Source organism: Hippopotamus amphibius, chromosome 1 (assembly GCF_030028045.1).
Source record: "Hippopotamus amphibius kiboko isolate mHipAmp2 chromosome 1, mHipAmp2.hap2, whole genome shotgun sequence".
Classification (NCBI taxonomy): domain Eukaryota; kingdom Metazoa; phylum Chordata; class Mammalia; order Artiodactyla; family Hippopotamidae; genus Hippopotamus; species Hippopotamus amphibius.
The window spans coordinates 100,524,330-100,549,292 of NC_080186.1; the positions used below are offsets into that span (position 1 = coordinate 100,524,330).

General features: G+C 36.3%; 1 protein-coding gene and 1 non-coding gene across 8 annotated transcripts in view; one reads left to right on the forward strand and one right to left on the reverse strand.

Annotated features, from left to right (window-relative positions):
• CSDE1 (cold shock domain containing E1) overlaps positions 1-24,963 on the reverse strand; it is a 34,556-nt gene that overhangs the window by 1,964 nt on the left and 7,629 nt on the right. For 2 of the 7 annotated variants that reach the window (XM_057716496.1, XM_057716416.1), the window contains exons 3-19: positions 17,766-17,912; positions 15,918-16,116; positions 14,798-14,907; positions 14,304-14,396; positions 13,587-13,684; positions 11,898-11,979; positions 11,431-11,559; positions 11,185-11,310; positions 10,351-10,563; positions 8,669-8,809; positions 8,421-8,585; positions 6,997-7,104; positions 6,143-6,318; positions 5,418-5,530; positions 4,302-4,421; positions 1,379-1,557; positions 388-551 (exon numbers count right to left, since the gene is read on the reverse strand). In XM_057716496.1, coding sequence (XP_057572479.1) covers positions 388-551; positions 1,379-1,557; positions 4,302-4,421; positions 5,418-5,530; positions 6,143-6,318; positions 6,997-7,104; positions 8,421-8,585; positions 8,669-8,809; positions 10,351-10,563; positions 11,185-11,310; positions 11,431-11,559; positions 11,898-11,979; positions 13,587-13,684; positions 14,304-14,396; positions 14,798-14,907; positions 15,918-16,116; positions 17,766-17,903 — 2,354 coding nt within the window. In that variant the 5' untranslated portion in view covers positions 17,904-17,912. The remainder of the gene's footprint in view (positions 1-387; positions 552-1,378; positions 1,558-4,301; positions 4,422-5,417; positions 5,531-6,142; positions 6,319-6,996; positions 7,105-8,420; positions 8,586-8,668; positions 8,810-10,350; positions 10,564-11,184; positions 11,311-11,430; positions 11,560-11,897; positions 11,980-13,586; positions 13,685-14,303; positions 14,397-14,797; positions 14,908-15,917; positions 16,117-17,765; positions 17,913-24,963) is intronic. The other 5 variants (XM_057716756.1, XM_057716683.1, XM_057716921.1 and 2 more) reach the window with 3 other exon arrangements.
• LOC130843071 (small nucleolar RNA SNORD35) lies at positions 23,004-23,090 on the forward strand. The gene has a single exon (XR_009050701.1). It is a non-coding gene; the product is annotated as a small nucleolar RNA SNORD35 (small nucleolar RNA).

Below are 24,963 nucleotides of genomic sequence, written 5' to 3' on the forward strand. Positions count from 1 at the left end.
ACTCAAGGTTTATTACTGTGTAGGAACTGGAAGAATCACTTGGGTGAGGGTCATCCCTAGACTGGTCTGCAACCAGAAAGACAGTTCCACAGACACATAAAACAAGATAGCAGGTATGGCAAAACCTTAGAAAAGGAAAACATGAAGAAATATTTCCAGAGACTCCCTCCCAGCTCCTCTCATGCTAAGAATGTTATTAAAACACAACAAAAACATCATGACAGAAATGCTAAACTATAAAATTTAGACAGTGAAGAAATAACCAGAAAGTGGCAGAACAGGATAAAAAAAAAAAGCAGTGATGGAAAAGTGGAAAAATATAAAGCAGAGATTATGAAAATTAAGAGATAGTCCAAGGAGGTTACTAACCAACAACAAAAAACTCACCAGACTCGCCAGACATTACAAGCACTGCACTTGCCAGTGCGCTGATTAAAAATCACTGAGAATTCCACCTCATCTCCTGCCTGTAGCTCAATGCCATCCTGAACTTCTTTCACATGGAAAAAGAGTTTTTTGCTATCTCCTACTTCATAGTTAATGAAGCCGAACTGAAAGTTAAAAAAGACAGCGTAAAAAAGACATACCTTAGCAGGGAAAAGAAACTCACTTTGAACGAAGCACAAAATGTTTGACCCTAACTAGAAGGGGTTTATAAAACGTGGTATCAACAACAGCATATGCAAAACTCGTCAGGGAAGAAATGTATCTTTGAAATCACTGCCATCCACTCTACGATAGCCTGAGAAACAAAGAAAGGTTACCTTGTGCCTGCATATATTGTATGAACTAAGCTTTTGAATTAAATAAGCAAAATCATTAGGAAGCTGTTATGTGAACATATGCATTGTTCTGATCCCTTCTAAACTTATGAAGCTGGGGTATGGTATTAGAAACAGCCATACAAAATGTTATATTCACTGTACTGATACCAAAAACTGTCCTGAGGACTCAGATTTCCTTGAGATCTTAAGTACCAGGAATAGTTTTTGTGCACCCAAAGCTTATCTTACGAACACTTTTATACATGGTTTCTTTCTTTGTGTAGTCTGCAAAAGAAGCTCTGAGCTGAAGTATGAAAAACATTATAGTCTTTCTATTCTGGAAATCTCACTCCAAACTTTATTTTCCCCATTATGTTAGCTATTAATACTACTCTTACTTGCCTTTTGCTACTATTGCTGTTTTTTTCTTTCCATGTGGTTCTCTCTGTGTATTTAACAAGCTACTTCAAATCGTTGAAAAAGGGGGTAAAGTGGAAATAAAAACCAAATGAATGTTGATGGTTCCCCCTTGGCTGAAAAATTTTCAAGGTTTTGCTTATTATTTAGTTACCAGCTCATAAAAGGATCAAATTCAGATCCAGATTACCACTTACCTGATCTTTCACACACTCCACTGTGGCCCTACGCAGGGGTGTGATGTTGTAGGCCATAGTCTGTGCATTTTGGCCCAGGACACACAATTGGAACTTGACACTCTCCCCTTTCTGTAGGCAATCCCCTTTGTTGGCCATCCCAACTATGCCAAATGGATAGACCTCACCTTTCATATCCCCTGTAAGGAGAAACAGGTACAAAGTCTAAAAGCTAATATTTCACAACAGCCCTCTGCTGATGGTCCTAATACATTTATAAACGATTTGCTAAAATTATATTAACTAAGATTTTTTTGTACCTGAGAAATTACACTTTAAAGCTCCAATAAAATCCTGAATGCTAAATACTACCATGAATAACAAATGAGAACTTATAGCTCATCATCACCTTACTAGCTCATGAACAGTTTTAAACCACATTTATGAAATAAAAACAACAACAACAAAAAACCCTACAGCAGTATCACTCACAATGTCATTACCTTTGTGCTTTTAAAGCACTATGGGTTGCTAATATGACCCACTGGCTTATCTTCCCTAAGTCCACAATATGAGCAAGTCAAAAACATTTCTGATCCATAGCCGACTGGGCATTAAACAAGCCAGGCACAGGCAAAAACACAATGTAGATAAATTTCTTGGCATTCCACCTCCCTTCTCTGTTCTGATTGTGGCTCCCTCAAACCTACAGGCACCTTTCTCCTAGACCAGGGCCCATCACACTTCTTCTTAAAGGGCCAGATAGTAAATATTTTAGTTTTGTAGCATCCTGTCTCTGTCACAATGACTGAACTTTGCTGTTGCAGTGAGAAAGCAATCAAAGACAGTATGTAAAAGAACGGTCATGGCTGTGTTTCAAGAAAACTTTATCTATAAAAACAAGCCATCATATTTGCTGAGCTCTGCCCTAGAGTAAAAAGTTGGCTGGAGATCAGTGCAGGCTATAGAGTTCAGGCCAAAGAGTTCAGCTGCCTATCAGTTCACCTGGATGGTGAATTCACTGAATCAACAAAGGTGGAAAAGAAGGGAAAAACATCAGATGGAAGAGGAAGCTTCAAAACTGGGAATGCTTTTAACCACTCTCTTGATGATTATAGAGGTAAGTGACAATTTTCTTTTCAAACTTACAGGAACTAAAAACTTTGCGGAGACACTTCCAATAGATCTAGTCATGCAGAAGTATTAGAGACAGCTAGACTGATTTAGTAGTATTAGTAATAACTACCATTTATTAAACACTTATACTGATTCATATTTAATCTTTATAGAACCTTTCGAGGTTGAAGATATTATCCTCATTATAAAAATGAAGAAACTGGAACTTCCCTGGGGGCGCAGTGGTTAAGAATCCACCTACCAATAATGCAGGGAACACAGGTTCAAGCCCTGGTCTGGGAAGATCCCACACGCTGTGGAGCCCCGTGTGCCTGGAGCCCATGATTCACAACAAGAGAAGCCACCTCAATGAGAAGCCTGCGCACCACAAGGAAAAGTAGTCCCTGCTCACCACAACTAGAGAAAGCCCACACGCAGCAATGAAGACCCAATGCAGCCAACCAATAAATAAATACATAAATTAAAAAAAAAAAAAAAAAAAGAAACTGAGCTAGGAAAGATTTAATTGATTTGTCTTAGGTTGTACAGCTAGGAAGTGGAAGAGCTGGTGTTCAAATCTAGGTCTAAAACCCATGAATAAAAGAGCTGTTGTATTCATAAATAAAAGAGCTATTCTTACCTCCAAGTGGGGAAATGTGACCTATCTAGTCCCAGAAAACTATAGGCTTAGAGACTTCAGGAAAGTTTCCCTTTCCACAAAACCTTACTTTGGATGATATCAAACAGCCAATGTTGAAGAGTAAGTGGGTTGGGGGGTTGGGAATGCAAAAGTAAGCAAAAGGGGGCATGACAGGAGGAAAAGGGGCACCTTGATATTATTTCATGAGTTTAAGTCAGTTGCCCATACCCTAATGGCCCTTTTAAGGGTATGGTGTCACCATGATATTAGTTTAAGACTGACTTGCTATAAAGTCAATTCATATTTGGAGACGTGTGTCTGAGGGTACTGGTTCTATGAAAGGCAGAAATTCCTAAGAACCTCATGTGGTAAAGGAACATGTTTATCAAGGCTCATTTCCTTCTTTCAAATGACTTAGTCTTCCTCATTTTATGTTCTCCTATAACTCCTAGATGACACAAGATTTATTCTTTGTGATCCAAGCTATCATCTTTGGTTGGAATTTCAAACCCTCTCATCAACCCTATCATTATGGTAATTATGCTATATTAATCATCCAAAATTATTTTATGCACAAAGTTGGTCTTTCTGGTGTTAATTGTTTGGGGTAAGGAATGACACCAGGACTCAGGGAGTTGTCAAAGATGGGGAGAAAAAGGCAGAAAATGAAAATTTAGGGAGCCTTGACCTAGAGACAAATAGTAGGATCCCCATGGAATCCTGGCTACTAAGTAATAGATATGTAGTAAACTTTTACAGGAAGGAAAAATGTTTGTAGAATGCAAATGTACAAGGAAATGAGGTAAATAACCAGTGAATAATGGAGGAAAACTACAAAGTTGTACTAAACTCAGCCAATTGTGAATGTCTGATTATCAGACATTAAATGCATATTTTTAGCATGAGATTTTGTTTTCAGTCTATTTCAATATAACTCAGAGTTAGTAGCTCACATATCAGCCATATACTCACATAGCAGTCATTTGTTCACAACATAAACCCAGGCTGATCTCATTTCCAAGGGGTATAAAAAATAAAAACCAAGCATGGTGGGAATAAAATCACCTCTCCTTAATTTGGTTTTTAAGGAATTTGAAAACAACTGCAACACCACCATATTTTTAAATCTTTGATGCACTCATCTGAAGGTAAGGCAAATTTCAAACAATCCAACAGGGATGTTCTTACCTTCGTCCACGATCTCAATCATTCCTTGGTACTCAGTCTGTGTTGGATCAACACTCCTCAAAGGGCGAATGACTTTACCAGAGTAGATGGTGGGATCAGCTTCCTCAGTAATGCCATTCACTACAAAACAAAAGCATGTATACCTCTCCCTCAACAATTTTATTTAAACTCTATTCCACAGGAAAAACAGCCAGCAAAACTCATCAGAACAAATGTTAACAGAGGGTTGGCTGGCTGCCTGCTAGTCTTGAAATACAATATCTCTAAAACTATTAAAATAAAGATGTCTACAGAATTAGTAAGTATTCGTATTTAAACGCATCTCGCTCTCTCACCTTTTCCAGATGACCAAGTATCACCTTTTTACTGAGGCCTTCCCTGGTCTCTAAGTACTGGTAACCCCAATACTTATATACTTCCCCAATTTATTCTATCTTAATCTTTCTGAACATACAAATAATATTTCACTTATCTTGTTTGCCAATCTGCCTTATTTCTTCACTGCTGTACCCCCAGTATCTAAAACATAGCATACACTTAGATATTTATTAAATTAAATGAACATTCTTAGCTCCCATTTCTCTAGAATAACACTAAGAAAAAAGTATCATTTGGTGAGTTTACACGAAAGCCAAAAAAACTCAGGTCTTTTAAAAAGTCGAAGATCCTAAATAACAATGATTTTCTTAAATTCCCATTATTTTTCACATTTAAACTCATTCTTCTCCAAAACAGTCTTCTAGAGGAATGCCTTCCTCCCCTATCCCAAGGAGATTTACAATCTTGGGGTTATTTTTGAAAAAGAGATATTGAACTGATAATAAACTCAAAGCGAGTGACTTAGAAAATCTGTAACAGTGGTTCTCAAACTTGTGTTCATCAGAACCACCTGAAGGATCTGTTAAAATAGACTGCCCACCTCCAAAGTTTTGGTAGATCTAAGGTGGGGTCAGAGAACTTGTATTTCTAACAAGTAGCCAGGTGGTGCTGCTGGGTCTGGGATCACACCTGGAGAAACACTGATCTAGAACAATAGGGTTCTCACTCTCTCCCACCCTACCCCTCACCCTCCTACCCAACGCATAGGCCTAATAATCAGAAATCACAATTCATTACCTGAGTGTGTTTTGTTCACTTTTTCTGCACTGACTTTGTTGCCTTTTCCTTTGGACAAGCTGTACTCGACCATGTCCCCCAGTTCCAGGTTATCAACATCACCAGAGAACTCACTGCAGGGGAGGGGAAAGAAATGACATTTGAATAAGCATTTACCATAAACATTAACAGTAGCAAGTAGCCTTTACTTCTGCTATTATAATATTCATGGCATGCTTACTTAAGGGGGATACTGTTTTAAGCACTAACTCACATAATCTTCAGAAAAATCCTATGAAAAGGTACCATTATCCCCAGCTTCAAGGTAATGAAAGTAAGATGCCACAGGAGGCTATTTTCATTCCATAAAAGTTACATAGGTACTAAGTGGCAGAGCCTGGCTTCAAACTGGAACTGTACAGTTCTAAGAGACCATGCTTTTAACCATTATGCTATATTATAACACCGAATCAAATATACAACTCTCTGGTAACAACACATAAAACTGTACTCTTTTACTGAAGCAGAAAGGCTCCCATCCAATGTTCAAAGCAGGTACAGGTCTTTCTGTATCTTCTGATCACATGTTTTCTATATAGACATAGATAATTAACTTTATATATTGCCAAAATTTTACCAATATGAAACCTGAGATTAAAAAACACATAACCACCCAATACACTGTTTTTGACTCCAAAACAAAAGAACGGATTGTAAGCTCTAAGTTCCTAAAAGGCATTTCTCACCTGTAATGGAAAAAGATTTCCTTATCATGATTGGCTGTTTCAATAAATCCAAAATTATCCTTCAAAGTTGCCACATAACCCAAGAGCCTCTTGGAGCTGGAATTACGACCTAAGAGTCGCACACAAGTTGCAATCTGCTGTCCAGGCCTCTGTTTGTCACTAATACTAAATTCAACCTGTGAAAAATAAGGATGCTCATTAATATCATGTCATTTCCACACTGAGTAGAAATGACAACTCCCCTAGACCTTGCTTTCCACTCTAAATATCCTTTATAAATACTCTGAAGGAACAAAGCCCATGCGCCACAACTACTGAGCCTGTGCTCTAGAGCCTGCAAGTCACAACCACTGCAGCCCATGCACCTAGAGCCCATGCTCCACAACAAGAGAAGCCACCGCAATGAGAAACTGGTGCACCGCAATGAAGAGTAGCCCCCAATCTCCACAACTAGAGAAAGCCTGTGCACAGCAATGAAGACACAATGCAGCCAAAAATAAAATAATAAAATATTAAAACAAAAAAACCAAACCTTTGGTGTGATTTTACTTTCATGTTTCAGTGACTATTTTAACTTTCTTACCTATATTATTAATTTTATATAAGGTAATTTGCTTTTGACACATTCAATGCTTAAATACTAACTCCTCAAAAAGCTTTAACAAAAAGTTTGCTAGACCCTGTTCAATTTAATTGAATAAACTGCTTTTTAAACAGGAAGATGTTCATATATTAAACTTGTAAGCACAAAAGAATTTTAGCAAAACTTGATAAAATTTAAAGAAACCATTTTTCAGTATTATGATTGATAACCTTTAACCTTTCCTTCTCTCAAATAAGCAGAATCATCTTGCCTTGTCTCCTATTTGAGGAGAAGTAGATCCTTCCACATCCTTGGCTTGAAAAGCAATAGTCAATTTCACCCCACAATCATCATAAGCAATAATACCATCCTCCGCCTCCTAAAGAAAGAGATACAGTCAGAAAACAAAGAAAAGAATCAAGAAACAACCACCAAAAAACAATATAAGCACAACTGTAGTTATTACAGACTCCTGAGCCAACGAACTGGCACAGCTGTAGAAATTTCCTATCTAGGGTTCTCTAAAATACATATTTTTCGTATGAACAAAAGATGGCCTTGCCTTAACCCAGGGCTAACTCAACCTGCTGTAATTTGGTCTTAAAGTCTTAACCTATTTAATGCTGAGGAGGGAGAGCTTACTGACAACATGCCTACTCTACAGTTTTCAGAGCCAATCAGAAATCACCGCCCACCCCCCAAGCCCGATCCTCCTGTCAAATTAATTAGTGCTTTATAAAGAAACCCTGAATTTTTCTCATTGATACCTCTATTCCGTGAGGAATATCCTTTCTGCATTTATCTCCTCCACCTATTAAATGTCAATGCCGTAGTGAAACTATTCCAGATCCTGCCAGTTTAGAATTAATTTTTGCCAAAGCTTTCTCATTGACTTTTTTTTAAAAAGCTCTTTATTGGAATATAATTGCTTTAACGCTCTTGTGCCAGTTTTTGAGGTACACCAAAGTGAATCAGCTGTATTTATACATATATCCCCACATCCCCTCCCTCATGCGACTCCCCCCATCCTCCCTATCCTGGCCCTCTAAGTCGTCACCCATCAACGAGTTTATCTCCCTATGTTATGCAGCAACTTCCCACTATCTATTTTACATTTGGTAGTGCATCTCATTGACCTTTTACAGCAGCATTTAAAATTGTTTGAATTACCTGCTTCTATGCAATTCTTAATTTGTTATTTACTTACAAGCAGAAGTCATCTTACGGATAGCTTCATATTTACGGATTCAGGGGATTTTTCAATAAATGGAGTTCAAATATGTGAACTGATTCTACCAAAATTTCAAAGTTTTAAATTGCTTGGATGACAAGTACTACCATTTTAGATGAGTAATGCTAAACTGGGGGTAATTAGGGAACATTTGACAGATTTTGGAGACATGTCTCGCTGTCACACATGGGGAGGAGAGATATTGGCCTCTAGTGGGTGAATACCAGGGATGCTGCTAAACATCTCCAAATGCAAAGAACAGCTCCCCACCTCCTCCCACTCTAAGAATTATCCAACTCAAAAGGTTAATATTGCTGAGATTAAAAACTATGCTTTAGATTACCTTACTGTTAATATTACAGGGAATTCTGAAAGAGACAATACTCCATTATTGTGTGCAGAGTGGCTGCCTTTAAGCAGAAGAGGAATAAAGAACTGCAAAAATCATTTTGATTAAAACTTACCTTTTCTTTGCCTTTATTTGGGCTAGTGGTTTTAGGATTGGAAAAAGTGGCTTCTTTTTCTACAGTGCCCAGAAAACGATGATCTGAATGGGAGTGGAATGAAACCGTGCCCTTGGGAAGTTTTTTAATCCTAATAGCATGATTTCTTTGGGCAGAGAGCATATCCTACAAATGATAAACAAAAGTGCTTTAAAACTGAAAAGGAAGGATCAAGAAAACCTCCCATACTTTTCTCAAAAACTACTCACAGGAACCACAGTAAACTCTACTTCGTCTGCAATATGGAGCTGGTTCCCATCCAGAATTTCACTGAAGTGGAAGAACATACGAGCATCACGATCCACACACTTGATGAAACCAAAACCATCTCTCATGGCAGCAATTACACCCTGAAACCAAAACAATACTTTCACTGGCTGTGAAGATCGTCAAGACAACAACATTCAAGTTTGGAAGTATCATCAAATTAAATTCATTAGGAATTCTCTGTATTAAATAGCCAAGTTCTGTATCCATTTTTAAATTTTTCCATTTAAATACAAACCCACTGATTTTAATAAAGTAAATTAATCTCTAAGCAACTGCCTGAGACTAGCCAGATGCTACTCCTTGGCCAATATACACTAAGAAAAATTATCATTTTTGAAGTAAACGCATACATATTCCATTTAATTTTCAATTCTGTGGAAAGTACTGTTTTGCAAGATGAAGAAACTGAGGTTGAAAGAGATTAAGCAATTTGCCTAAAACACACAGCTATGTAAGTGGCAAAAACCAGGATTTCAAATAATGCCCAAACCTTATGACACTGTAACTTCCAGAAATTAAAAATCTATAGAACAATACTCCAAATACCTCAAAAGTCAACTAAAGGCAACTCTCTAATCTCTACCTAAAAATGTGTGAGTTTAGGCAGATTTAGGTCTGAAAAATAAAACATACAAAGTTCTATCATGTTTTTTTCTTCCTTCATACTAAATCATCAGCTCTGTGAGGGTATTAGATTCAGAGTAACTGGCACATGGCAAGTACTCAAATACTTACTGAAACACAATTATTATCAACCCACCAAAGACTTACATATTGCATATTTACATATTACAGAGATGATTATTCTATAATCAGTTCTAAATGTAGCCTAAACAATATTCTGACATTTAATCCTTGTTATATCCTGATGGTAACCAAGCTATTCAACAATGTACTCCATACTGTAAAGCAAAACAGATTTAAGAAACTTTTTTTTTTTCTTCAAAACATGCTTTAAAGATAAAGCACATTGTAAATGTCAAAGACCAGTTCTCCTAATGGTTAAAAAAAAGTCTCAAGAAACTTAAATTTTCACTGAATGTATCCAGTTCAACTGACAACACTGAGATATATTGTAGATGTAGACTCCAAACAGAACAGATGTAAACTACATCTGATAAAGTTAATTCATGAAACTGAATTTGTAAAATATGTTTGGGCAACAATTCCGGCATATATCATTTCCAGATATATAATCACTAAAAAGAAATTGCAAAGTCCTGCTGTAAAAACAAAAGAAACAAAATCTACTTTGTTTAATCTACTGTTTACTAAACGTTTTACGAAACAGTCAGGAAAAATCTACTTTCTACAATGATGAACTTAAATCTTCTCAGTCTTTATATTCAAGGGCCAGAGAATCACTGACTCTCGAAAGACCTTAGAAATCCTCTCCAGATTTCCATTCTAAAACTTTCTCACATCTATTTCAAGGTAACTGATAGAGCTGGGTGTCAAACCCAGACTGACTCAAATGTCTGTTCTTAATCACCTTAATAAGGTTAACTGCCCAACATTGCCAAAACTCAAAAAATTTTCAATACATATTACAAATCTGAATATAACACTGCCCCATCCGTCTCCCAGACTGGATACATCTCTAATAATATCCAACACTCACCATTTCTCTGGCTTCATTAGTGAACTGAAATGTATTTGGTAGAACTTCTATGTTGGTTGCTCGTTCTAATTTGTCACGACGGTCTGTTGAAATATTAAACCTAACATGGTCGCCTTCCAGCAGGGTCACCTTGGATTTTGTATCTTTGTCTCCAAAGGGAAGTTCTTTAGGAATCACAAAATCAACTTTGATGCGTCCTGGCAATGGGTCATTCTGATGAGAAGGAAAAACTATTTTAGCTGGAGATTTCTCATCCTTCCTAGTTCTAAGTCAAACAAGAAGAACACACAGCAAACCCATGTTATTTATAATAGACAGTTCCCTAAAGGAAAAAAAAGCTGTTGATAACCTAAGTCCAATTTGAAAGCTTTGTGTTCAACCATGAAATTATGATACTGCAGTTAAGATCTTGCACTCTGATACGGAGAGATTTTATTTAAGGAGAAGAATATCCTTCTTCTATCTTTTACATTTCCTTAGCAATGACACCACTTGTCTCATCTATTCACCCCCAACCCCAAAACCAAACTAGGACGCATGCACGAGCGGGTACACACACACACACACGAATTGTTTTTTTCCCCCCAATCTAACAAGCATTTGTTTTCTTTTGCCCCTTTCTCCCAGTTTAAATAAAAAAAAGAGAAAGAAAGAAAAACATATTCATGGATGTACCAATGGATTCTCATTTAGTTTAACTGTACATATTAAATACTTAATTGCTCCACTGTCACAAAATTATATTAAGTGAATGTAATAGAACTTCTGTATACCATACCATATCATTCTATTACTGACGAGGCAAAAGATGACTCTCCTGAAAAGACTATTTACCTGGTTTTTACTGGGTACTTTTGGGATAACTTTGGTTACAGTTCCTTCAAAATGTTCAATGCTGATATCTTCAAAAATGACTGTTCCTTGAGGCAACAGTCTGACATCTGTTGCAACTTCTTTACCCTAAGTCAGAAGGGAGTGGAGAGGGGGAGAGCAACCATGTCATTTTAAGTGTTTGCTAAAATTTTAACTCACTACTTATCTCAAAAGAAGGCCAAAGATCAAGTTATTCAACTATCTTACATTTCTGTCCTTGATTGTGAATTCCACGTCATCTCCAGGCTGTAAGGTTTCTAAGTCACCCTTAAATTCACTATAGTGAAAGAATATCTCCTTTACAATATCACCTCTTTCAATAAAGCCAAACGCATCCTAAAGCCAAACAAATATGAAAAAACAGCAGGGCTATTATGTACTATTCAGTGTACATATTTATAATTACCATTTATAATCAAGTCTTTTCATAAAATTATACTCCAGTGGAAACATTATGTGGTAAAGTGTAATATTAATATCATCAATTAAATAGCCCATTTTAAAGAACATAATTAGTAACTAAGGAATTTTAAGAGATTGCTTAACAATTTAACAAGTTAACAATTAAGTATTTTTAAAGGAAAGATAAAGATGAAAAAACAAAAGGCTTGGGTTTGAAAGACTTAAAGCAGTCAAATAAAAAACTCAAGTTTCTCAAATTTGATGACACATACCTTCATGGCACAAACTACTCCCTGATAGCGAGCTTGTTTCTTTTTCAACAGCATAATATTACGAGCACTTACAGCACCAGTACTAGAAAAGAAGAATTGGGTGGGGACAGTGGGGACCAAAGAGGGGTGAAAAAATGCATTGGCTTGGTTAAATATGATGAGTTTAGATAAACAAACTAGTTTTCTGAGGCCTCAAGAATTCTGTATCCTCACTATATGTAACGTTTTATAATACATAATCCTTTTCATATGGCTTCATATGCAAAGGACTTCTGTGCAAACCCCCAGCCTTTTCAATTGGGCACACATATATGTAATCATTTTTCTTTTGGACTGTTGAAATAAGGCCACAAATTGATTGCAACCAGATGGGGAATGCTAAAGTTTTAGAAAGGCCAGTATGTGAACAATGAGTAGGTATTATGTACTGCAAACAAAGGTATGGGGGATAAAGAGATAAATAAGAGATGGTCTTGTCTGCAATGAATGCTGAATGTGGTAGCTATCCTAACAATTATTTCTAATTAAAAAGTCATAAAAGAAACTGAGTAAATGCAGTGATTATAAGAGATATTTGCTATGCTTTAAAAAAGTTGTATCACATTAGGCAAGTCACTTTATGAGAACATACCTCATTTTACAGATGAAGAAACTTACTTTGCTTTCTGAACTGCCACTGAAAGTTCATCTTTCTCCTGTGTTTAACTTCCTTCTGTACTTGTATCTGTCTCTCCCACTCCAAAGTACAAATAATCATCCCAAGGCTTTCTTAACTACACTTTCCTTAACTGCTTATGCCAATGAATTCAACAGCTCTATCTCCTGCCCTTCACTAGCTTGTTCAGATACATATGTGTGTGTGTGTGTGTATATATATATATATGCAACTACATATATAGACATCTCAAATTCAAAATGCCAAAATAGACATAATTCTTTCCCCTCCCTTAATACTTTCTGCTGTACCTCCTTAGTCCAGTTAATCGTATCATTATATGCCTAGTAGCCCAAGCCAGAAAAATGGCATTTGGGACTCCTCTTCCCTTAATTCTAATACACACCTCTATCTAAAAAGTTATGAAACTTGGTGATTTTATCTTCTCAATGTGACTTGACTTCTATACCCAACCACCTGTCTATACTAGACCATCATCTTTCATATCAACTCTAATATCTCTGCCTTTAGTCTACAGCATCTCTACTCTCCAAAAGCCTACCACCTCCACCAATTCCAATTATCGAAACCAATCAAGATACCTGTGACTAATGAATACAGTTCAAGCTTATCTTTCTATGATTCAGTAAATTCAATCAACTCAAACTTTTGGCCATTTCCCCCAAATGATACTTCCTCTAGTCAGAATGTTATCCTCATCTCCCTAGTGACTCCTCATCTCGAAGCTTACCTCAAGTACTGGTGCTCTGGTAAAACTTTCACTGATCTCTAGAACAGCTCCTCAAAAGATCTGACCATGTTTTAATTATCCTATTTCTGACACCCTGCATAGTGCCTGTCACAGAACTGACGCTCAAATGCTTAGCTGATGAATAAAAATTTAAAAGATCACGAAAATCATCCAGATTTACAAGTTAGGTTTGACTTGCTTCAAATTTCTTACCGTAAAAAAGAAAACACACACAAAAAAACAACAACCAAAAAAACCCACTTAGGTGGGAAAAAGAACTTACTGTTTATTGTTATCAATTACAAAGTTTATTTTATCTCCAGTTTCCAGCTGAACGTTCCCTTCAACATCTTCAGGGGTGTAAGTCAGATAAAACACTTCCTGTGAATTAATAAGTTATTATTACTATATTGGCAGGATGCATGTTCATTGTATACTGTGATTTACTTTGTTAAATACTTCTTAAACTGGCATATAAAGCCACATTTCTTAAAATTAAATGCCTTTTGACAAGTACATAGTTTATTCATATAAACACACTTCCCCTCCAAGGTGCTGATGACTTCTGCGAGTCCACAGCTGAGCAGCAATCCAACTTCAAAAAGCTTACACACGTGGAAGCATTTGCCCAGAGGCTGTAGTTACATTTCAAAAAAACAATTTTTATTTAAGGCATTCCAAACAAAAAAGCTGGAGTTAGTGCTTAAAAGGAACCAGAAAAAAGAGCCCCTCCCACAACCCCCAAAAAAGTGAATAAAAGCATTTTACCTTAATGTTCTAACTAAGGTCACACTTGGGCAAGCTAAGACACTTGGAAGTCCTATGGATTTTTTTTTCTTTTTAAAGTTTTTGATTATGCTGCACTCGAAGCCTCTTCAAAACCAAATTTAAAACTGATTTTTATCAACTGCAGCTTACGTTTTCTATTTTGAATTTTAAAGTACGCTCATAGATCACATGGTGGATCAGGCAAAGGTTTAAGAAAAATACACAAGTTTACCCCATTACGTTCGTAGCATACACTCCCTGTTGGACTCTGACCCGGGGCAGCTGGAGATTTACTCTCTAAGTTGTGAGGAACAGCGCACACAACCTACCAGTCAAAAAAAAAAAAATTTCCATTGCTAATCATTTCAGGAGCAGCACTGTGCAATATAAACTGAATTTTAATATCCTCTATACTATACACAGGGATGCATTGTAGTATGATCCACAAGAGGATGTCATGCTGCCAAGTTTCAAACTTACAGTACATAAACTGACTGTAAGTACAGACTTAGGGTTATATGTAAAAACCCAAATTGACTCTTGACCAAATTTTTATTTCAGGTCAAGAAATGCCAGTGCTTCTGATACAATTTTAAAATAGTAACTTTTATATACTATAGCTTTCTTGCGTGCAAACTGAGGAGACAGGGAGAATCTTCCTTTTCTAATGTGAAAGATATGCAAATGCAGGGCCCTAAGAAAACACAAAGCATCGAAGTCACTAACTTGTCCATTAATTCGTTCTTCAGGGAGGATTTCTTGTTTTATCTTCACCAGTTTAACAGCAATAGGTTTACCAGTCCGCCGGTCAGATGATACTTCAAATTCAACATCATCTAAAATAAAGAGAGCGTTGTGTTTGTTGGACTAATTTTGCCAAGATGGCATCTCACTTTCAAGCTAAACTTAATGCAGCATTTGAGTTTCCTTAGACCAGTGATTCTCAAAGTGTAGTCCCTGGACCAACAGCAGCAGCAGCACCATCACCCGGAGCACAGCAGAAATGCAAGTTCCCAGGCCCCACTCCAGACCTACTCAAAAACAAACTCTGGGGAACAGGTACAGCAATCTGTGTTTTAACAAGCCTTCTAGGTAATTCTGATACACACTAATGTTTCAGGACCACTGCTTTAGACTAAGCTAGCCATACTATAGTCTTAGTTTTCTGGCACACAGACATACTACAAATGACGCAATGTAATGATCATGAGATGTGGCGAGCTGCCCCATCCTCTAATCCCTTTATACCCTCAGTTTCTTCATCTGTAAAACGAGGATTAACCAAAATAACACTCTTGTACAGTTTATAGAGTATTTGGTATACCAAATATTCATGTACCTATCATTCTTTTTTCTCAAAAATTTTTTAAAAAGCACACTCTGAGACCTTGTAACTTTGGTCCTTTAATAAGCCACACATTTTCACATGTGAAAGTACAAAATGAATTTCCATATAGTCCAAGTGGTGGCATCGTAAGAATTATTTTTTTCAGGTACTACCCAAACTTGTACCTGGCAAAATAATTAAAACTAACATTATAAAAGTTTAACATTCTCACTGGCTTAAAATCTAATACATAGCCAAAGAGTCATTATGAGGGGGAATAACAATTAAATCTACCAAGTATCTATTTAAAAAACATTGAAAGATATCTTTTAGTCAATTACTCTTTCATCCTGCAAAAAGACCACCACCACAATAGAACTCAGGATTCTGCTCATTTACATAGACAAACTTCAGTAACTGTTACAATTAAAAGGACCAAACCATAACACTGTCATGAATAAGTTGATATGCAAGATAAGTTTGTGATTAGTTTTATAAAATGGAGAACTGACAGATTACCTCCCACTTTTAAGTCCTGCAGGTTGCCATTATACTGTGAACAGTGGAAGAAAAGTCTAGCTTGACGTTCTGAACACTGAATAAATCCATAAGAGGTTAGCAGTTTTTCAATAACCCCAGTTTCACGCAGTGCTGCTGAAGTACCATTGGGGTACCCATTATGTCCATTGTTGTGGAGAAGGTTTGGATCAAAGCTCATCTGTTTTAAAAAGAGAAAGAACTCAATACATACAGATCTGTACGTTATCTCCATAGCGCACTAAGTCCGATTAACAAACCACTGAATTTTTAACATAGAAAGGCAAAGAAAAAAAAGTAAAACAAGTAAAGGGAAGATTATGTGTTTTTATTACTGAAATGTTAATTTAGCTAAAAAAACATTTCAGAGGAAGTAATTCAAATTATTTTGGGGGACTTGCCCCAATCTATGGCAGAATTTTCACTTACCAAATAAATAGAATTTCTGGAGTTTAAATATTAAGATAAAGCAAACACATAAGTAAAAGTTGCCTTTAACTTTAAATTACTAAAACAACAATATCAGAACAAAGCTAACTAATATTCAAGAGACAGAAACCCAAACTACCAGGACATTTCATTAAGAAATTTATTAATACTTATTTTGAAACACAAATAGAAACCTAGATGCTACCTGGTAAGCCATGCATCTCGAAGGCAATTATTTAAGTTAGTAGAGATTAAAACAATAAAAGAAACTTTCTATACAATACTTATTTCAAACTAGAAAATGCATGCATGCTCAGGTCCTTTAATGGAAGACAACTCAAAACAATGAGTTAGAAAACAAGAGTTTTCTAAGAACTCCAAAGACAACAAAAGCTCTTCAATTCTAAAAATGTTCAATCACTTCACAGGTACAATCAAAGAAATCTTTTCACCTGTTTCAGACACTGATGCACTCTCTAAATACTGTCATTTGTTTCTATGATCAGATAAAGCAAAATAAAACATTCTTTAGTGAAAAGAGGGGCTATTTAAATGTAATGCACTGGGAACTACTGAATCATCAGATACTATCACATTGGATATTTCATTTTATTTAAGTGAAGCATGAAATAGGACAAAGTCCCTAGGAAAGGTTAGGTTTATAATTGATTTACTATAGCAACACATCCACATATTCACACCTAGTTTTAGACCCTTTCATTGAAAATTTGACTTACAGGCATTTTCACTTAAGTGTGACGTTGGGCATTAATAAGAATATTTTTCATTAGAAAAAAAAAAGATGACTGAAATTCTAGAAAGATAAACCCAGGTTTTAAGTAGTTAAATCATTGTGTGGGATAGCCAAATCATGCAAATCAAAGCCATCACACCTGCAGGTGGTTAAGTTCTAACTCTCATGCTAGACGCTGTTTTGTGTGGATGCATACTAACTCATTTAATTTTTACAAAAGCCCACGAGAAAGTAGTATTGTCCCCAGTTTACCAGTGACGAAGCAGACACTGAGATTAAATGATCTGCCAAAGTCAAATGACAGAGGATTTGAACCAAGGAGGTCCTCCTCTACAACATGCACTCTAAACTGGGCTTCTCAAACTGAAGTTACCCAGTGATCTAGTTAAAATAAAAAATCTGATTTAGTGGCAGGGGATTCTCCATTTCTATCAAGCTTCCAAGGTGATACCAATGCTTCTGATTCTTAGACACACTTTGAGTAACAAGGCCCTAAACTCCTAAACTTACCTTTCAAGATTCAAGGTGAAGGAAATGCTTAGAGAAGTTAGAAAGTGAGTTTGCAGGGTATTTCAAACTGAGTGGCCCTTCTTAGTCATGCTCTTAACACAAAGCAAAAAGCTGGGATGACTGCTTCCCTGACTTACAGATCTCTGATACGTGGGGGTCCTCTTTTGTTTTTTAGTCCCAGATGAGGTAGAAGATGAAGATAAAGGTAAAGAAAGTGAAGGAGGGGCTGCAGGAGGGGGATGAGGATCTGATGACACAGTAAAAACGTTCTCCATCTCAAACAGCTGTGATAACATAGCACAATGTTCATAACTATGATCAATAACAATTTGACACACATTTGACAGTCAACCCGTATATCTTTACGTTTACCATTAGGTTACTTTAGCAAAATATAATTCATTTAACCAGATTTCTATCAACAAAATAAATTATAGTATTACTGTTAAAAGGTCAAACTGAAATGTAGTTTTTAAAGCACTTACTTCATCCCTAATCCATAACATTTACAATTTTTAAAATGCCATAAGGACTCATGGTTGCTACAGCAAGACAACTGGGCCCAACTTCTCAATGTCCCACAACTTTACACAGAATCCAATATTCTCAATCACTTGTCTCCCTAAAGCAGGGTACACACAGGGTAATCCAATGGGGTGTAGGAAGAAAATATCCAAAAAATAAAAAACTAGCTTTTATAAATGGTTATTATGTATTTATAGCAGAGGCCTTGCTGAGTTGATATGTCAGATTATATTACGTCATACATTAAGTATTCTGAGGTAAGAGTGGAGAACCTCACAAGAGACTCACAGTGAAGCCCTCATTCATCTACTTTCAGCATATTAAAGTCTACATTTCCCCAATTAAGTGTACATATTTAGCTATCAAGTTTAACTAAACTGCCCTCACAAATACACAAACTGTTGAAAAGGACTCCAAGAGAAGAATCTTAGAAGATAATGTTAATAAAGCAAGCAAAGGCAGAGTATTGGGAGCCAACACTTCTAATCCTAGTATTAGTTCTTGTACCTCCAAATTATGAAATAAATGACCATCTAATGAGATCTGACAAGTCTGATAAACAAATCAAGATCAACACTATGATATAGACTTATACTAGTATCAATAAAACAAAATGCAAACTTCCCTCAGATATTAAATCATGATAGTATAAAATTTTTAAATTAAACACTTAAAAATTAAGCACCCACATATATACATATATATATATAGAGAGAGAGAGTTCTAGTTAGGTTGGAAAGTTTCTGCACGGTTAACAGGTAAACTATTTTTATAATATTGCTTATATTCATCTTTGTCCTCTCTGTACCACTGCTTTACAATGCAAATGGAGTATTATAATCACACAATTTATAAATATATACTCATACATACTGACCACATGTGCTTTTCTGGTTAAACAATATGATCAAATTAATTTGAAGATCACTATTCCACCATCACTGACTTGGATCGTGACTTTCAAACTGTGCTTTTTTCATGTTTAGACCGTAGTTTTTATTGCCATGCAAATAAGAACGCAGTGATATGATCTGTAATACACAGGCCAGGAAGCTGCAAAAACCACACTCTCAAGTCTCCAGTCCTAGTAGTCCTAGCTGAAGGTAAGAGGTAAGACTCATGTTTTGCTTACCCTAAGGGAAAATGAACCAGAATCAGAAGGGATTAGAGCTACTCTTTCCTTCTAAGACTAAACTGTTCCCCAACGAGGGTACTGGAATTTAGGCTGTATTGCTTGAGTCTCATCTTACCTTTAGATGTGTACATCAAAACAGAACCTCTCCTTTCTCCTAGCATCTTTCCTGACAATTTTTTTTTCTGTAGCCTTTATCCAATTTGAGGGCTCCTTTTATAAAGGGAAAACCATTTATCACTCAAGCAACTTTAGATAAGACAATATGTTAAACCTTAAAAGAATTCCTAATAGTTCAGCTAAATTTTTTTTAACCAATACCATCAAAACTTTTAAGAAGCACCATTAAACGAAATGGATGTTCATTAAAAAAACACAACAAACAAAACCACCAATGATGTAAAAAGAGAAATCCAATGGAAAAAAGTAGATAGCTCAACAACAGATGGTTGTTTATAAAAAACTCATAAAGACAACATCAAAGAAAAGGGGATGGTGGTGGAAGGAATGGACCAGTATGTAAATATTACTTGGCTTTTTTTTTTTTAAATAGGGGAAAATCAATTTAGTTGCTCATCTCATAGTATACAAAAAATATACTCCAGATGAACTGTGTTAAATACCTTAACAAATATTAAAGTTGCACGTATTTATAAAGTTTTTGGAAGTGGGACTTTCTGGGTTTAAAGTCAATAGGAAAAAATGCAAGGGAAAGGATCTATATTTGATTATATAAAAAGCATAAGCTTTTATACTCAAACCTACAGAGAACAAATGCAAATGTAAATATATGAGTGTATCATTAAAGAATTTAAGCAAATCAATAAGAATTAAACTACCAGAATATGAGCTCCAAAAGAGCAGGGACTTTTTGTTCAAAGCTAAATGCTGAGTGTTAGACAGTGCTTGGCACATAGTAAGCACTCACTTGCTGAATTACAGAAGGACATTAAGACACTCAAATTAGTCTTAGAAGATCATCCACTAAACACAAAATATATGAACTTCAATTTTGGCAAGCAAAAATTTAGATAAAGCAAAGTATGCATCTACCAAACTATCAAGGATAAAAGATTTAAAAAATATTGAGAAAGTATGTTAAGAACAACACGCTTATATATTTTCATGGTGGTAAACTGGTGCAACCTTTCTGAAACACAGTTTAACCACGAACCAAATGTGGAGGTGTTTTCCTTAATAATTCCACTGCAGGAAACCTATTCAAGGGAAAAGTGAAACGTGGACAAGGACTTACGCACACGTTCACTAAAATGTTTTAATAACAAACTTACGGAAGCAACCTAAGTTTAACAATGGCTCAAGAAGTCATAGTAGTTTATGTAACAACAAAAAACACTTATACAATATGATTTCAACTGTATTTTAAAAAGGAAAGGCCAGGTAAGTCTACTTTAAAACTTAGAGATGAGAAAACACTTAGATGGTGTTTTAAGAGCACAGAGCTGAAAATGGTAATTGGGAACAGAATCTAGTACTCACTCCATGGCTCACATTCTTAACCACTGCTTTATACACTAAACCAGACCTTGAATGCCTACAACGCATCAGCACTGTTCTGGGTTCTACTTGTATCGTAGTGAACACAGCAGACAAATATTCCGAACTCCAAGTTTAGACTTTCTACTCTTTTCTATGTACTTGTTTTTAATCAGAAAGTCATTTACAATGTTAACCCTCTTGAAAAAAATAAAAAAAGAGAGAGAACTGGAAAGAATCACAGGTCAAATTTAAACTTCACTTCTAATTCAAGAAATCAACTAAAGTTCCCTAGAACAGAGAACTAGAATCAAAAGACTGGCTTTCAGTCTTGCTTCTCATACTTTTTAAAACTTCTCTGGGATTGTTTCCTCAAATGTAAAATAATGGCCTAAGTGATTTCCAAATTCCCCTGGGAGGGGAGGGACAAAAATTCAAAATTCTGTGCTTTGTAATTTCTTCTTGCAACATCTCTGAGTTGCCCCCCACCCCCACCCTAGTCTTCTTGGCTCCCACTGAGAAGCAATTAGTTCAGAAAAGGCAATCTATTTCACCATACAACAGTTTTAGAAAATGACTGTTTTCTTAATCTAAATATATTTTCCCTTCACTTCCTTTGCTCCTTTCAGTTTTCTGAATGCAACTGTTTTTCAGACTAGCTGCTGTCTTCTGGATATGTTCTAAATAATTATTCACTGAAGTACATTTCACTACGATTCTTTTTGTACCCTGACCAACATACAGAAAGCATTGAGTGATGATGTTTCTTGATTCTGTAGATTATAAAGTTTCAGTAACTTTACATAACTAAAAACAAAAAACTCCACATTATTTCTTAATAAATTAGTGAAATCAGGTTTTCTCCTTTTAGTACTTCTGTAACTGATCATTTGTTACTAAAGAAAAAACTAATGCATTTAAATTTCCTTTCTTGGTTAACCTGGAGTTCCAACTTATAAGGGTAATTTTAAATTCTAGCCTTTGTAATCTGTCTTTTAAGCATTCTATGTCCTTCCTTAATACCCACCTCACAGGGTTGTTGGGATGGTTAGGGTTAGTTACTTCATACAAAAAGCCTGGAATGGTGCTTGGTACATAAGCACACACGTAACTACTTATTACTAAATCTTTTTAGAAAATAGGGTGAGGATACAATCTGGCAGCACACACACGGAGATCTCTCTAAAAATCAGTCCATTAACTAAAGCCTTTTAATGTTTATTATCCAATCTGTATTACTCCATACTAACCACTATGCTATCATGAGATACTCTGTCAAATTCCGTATTGAAACGTCTTATTTTTCATTTGTTTGCTCCTGGATTTTTGCTAGGGATGGAGAGCAAGCTCTGAAGTTCGCACACCTGACTTTGAAAATCAATCAAGACATTTACAGTTCCTGGTCGTTGGTCTCCATTAGCTCCACCACTTCCCTAGCCAAGCTAACCTGTTATCTTCTCATTTACCTTTAGTTTTCTTTTAATGTTCCTAGCTTTGCTTTCCTTCTGTCACCTTACACCATCTTGATCAAGATACTCACCAAAACAACACACGTCTATTTTTACATGCCAAACAAACTTCTTACAAGCCTTCTCCTTTCTTTTTAGGGCCGATCCCACTCCTCAATATTTATTCATCCCTAATTATGTACTATTTTTACTGGTTTGTTTTTTGTTTTTTTTTAACAACGTCTCTTTTAAAGTCAGTGGTTCTCAGATGTACAGAACAAACTTATGGTTACCAAGGGGGGGAAGGGGTGGTGGGATGAACTGGGAGATTGGGATTGACATATACACGCTACTACGTATAAAACAGATAACTAACGAGAACCTACTACATAACACGGGGAACTCTACTCAATGCTCTGTGGTGACCTAAAATGGGAGGGAAATCTAAAAAAGAGTGGATATATGTATATATATGGCTGATTCACTTTGCTGTACAGCAAGAAACTAACAACACTGTAAAGCAACTATACTCCAATAAAAATTAAAATAAAAAAACAAAGTGAAAATAAAACCTGTGGTTCTATTGCATTTCAAAATCTGTTTCCTTAGCTGTACTCCTTTCAATCGGAATAATTCACAACTGTAGCATAAGAACTCATTTTACTGTCAATACCCTCACCCTAATTATTATTCATGTTTGTAAATACATGAATTAACATATATAACAATATTTGACAGCTACGGGCGCATTTACACATTAAAAATGTTCATGTAGCAGACAATGACTTTTTCTCACTGTGCTCTGCGAATGCCCCTGTGGCCAGTGCCAATAATGCCAATGGCTCAGCTGATGCCAAGAGAAACAGGGAGCCCTTCTAGGGAGTGGCTGTGTCTTTTGAGCTTAGGCTTGCTGAGAAGTTGGCTGACTAAACTGGGATCCTCTAGGACAGGTTGTCAACAGCCCTCCTAATCACCCTGTCTTGTTTCTTTACAGCTTTACTTCCCTCCCCGACCCGTCCACCCCCTGAATGACATTCATGTAGTTCACTAATACTCAGAATACAAAGATTACGCTAAACGAAAAGCATTTCTACTTTAAATCCATTTCTACAATTCATGTCAATGCAATGAAAGCTCCAGCATCTAGTCTTTCACCCTTTTGAATAGTAAAGATAAAGCTGTACAATTTCAATCTCCATTATTTTATCTAACCCAGCACAACTGATAACAGTCTAAAATTACTTTTAAAAAATCAGATGGGGAGGCAGGAAGAAACAAACAGAAAACGCAAATAGTACAATAACCTTAAAACGGAGTAAATGTTTATGGATAATTTAAATAAATTGGTGTTACTCATAGTTTTAAATCAAGGAATAATTCTGGTCCATAGTAAGGTCATTGCCATACTTAAGTCCTCAACCTTTAAATAAACTGGAGACAAAGGCCTGACTGCTTCTTGAAATGGTGATGAAGCTTTTTTATAAGACAACAACCTAGGAATGATCTGTTTCCATTCCCCATCCTATTTGATCAACACAGCAGCATTTTACAAAAGGATTATCAGCATTTTACAGAAGGATTACCATCAAGTTCTCCTTGAAATTATCTTCCTTGGCATTCCTTTCGGACTACATCTCTATTTCTTTGAACATTCTCTTCTTTGGCATTTCTTCCTTTATTACCTATAAAGTGGCCACTCCTTCCTGAATTCCAAGCCTTCATATTTCTGCTGACTTTAGAAAATCTGGACACTAAAGATTAAAAGGAACAACTGCCCTTCACAATCTTACCTCCCCCAAACCAGTTTAACATCCCATACTAGAATATTTTCTCAACTTCAGATGACTATTTAATAAACAAAATAGATTCCCACAAGTCCCTACTTGAACTTCCCTATTCCTATGAACAAAGGTTTCTAACCTGGACAACTGGAAAGACTAAATCAATTCCCTCCAGCCTCAATTTCACCTTCAATTGGTCACCAGTCCTATTATTTCTATCATTAAAACACCTAGTGTCTACATTTTTCTCTGCCTTTACCCTAGCTTTTATCTTTCTTACACTCTGTCTATTGCTCTGAACAGGTCTTCCCATCCTCAGCCTAGTCCTTAAAAGTAGTACCATTTGTCTTTTAAAGATACACTTCTGAATATGTAATTTTAAAAACCTCAACCAATCAACTATCTCAGGTTTGAAATACCAAATCCATTAAGCCCTTGCTTAAAAACAGCTGACGGCTTTCCTAAATAAGGTCGAGTGGGCCCTTTAGAACCTGCCTCCAGCAAGCCTCCCTTTCCAGTTACTCTCCCTGCCCTACAATACTGTATTCTCTGTTCTATTCATAATGGACTACTCAATATACACCATGTGCTTTCAGATCTTCCCAAATCTGCTCATTCTCTATACCTCTGTAACTCTACCAAAGCCTCTTCTCCCTTTTAAGGAACTACTACTCACCTTCAAATGGCCCTTCTCCGTAGGCTTTCTTTACCCAAGGTTATCTCAAACAAGACTGCAAAGGGCATTCCTAACTGAAACCCTAACTTCTAAATCATACAGATGGAGGGACTTCCCTGGTGGTGCAGTGGTGAAGACTCCAAGCTCCCAATGCAGGGGGCCCAGGTTTGATCCCTGGTCAGGGAACTAGATCTCATGTGCACGCAGGAACTAAGACCTGGCACAACCAAATAAATAAATAGTACACATGGAATTTTTCTTTGTAAGAGACCAAGA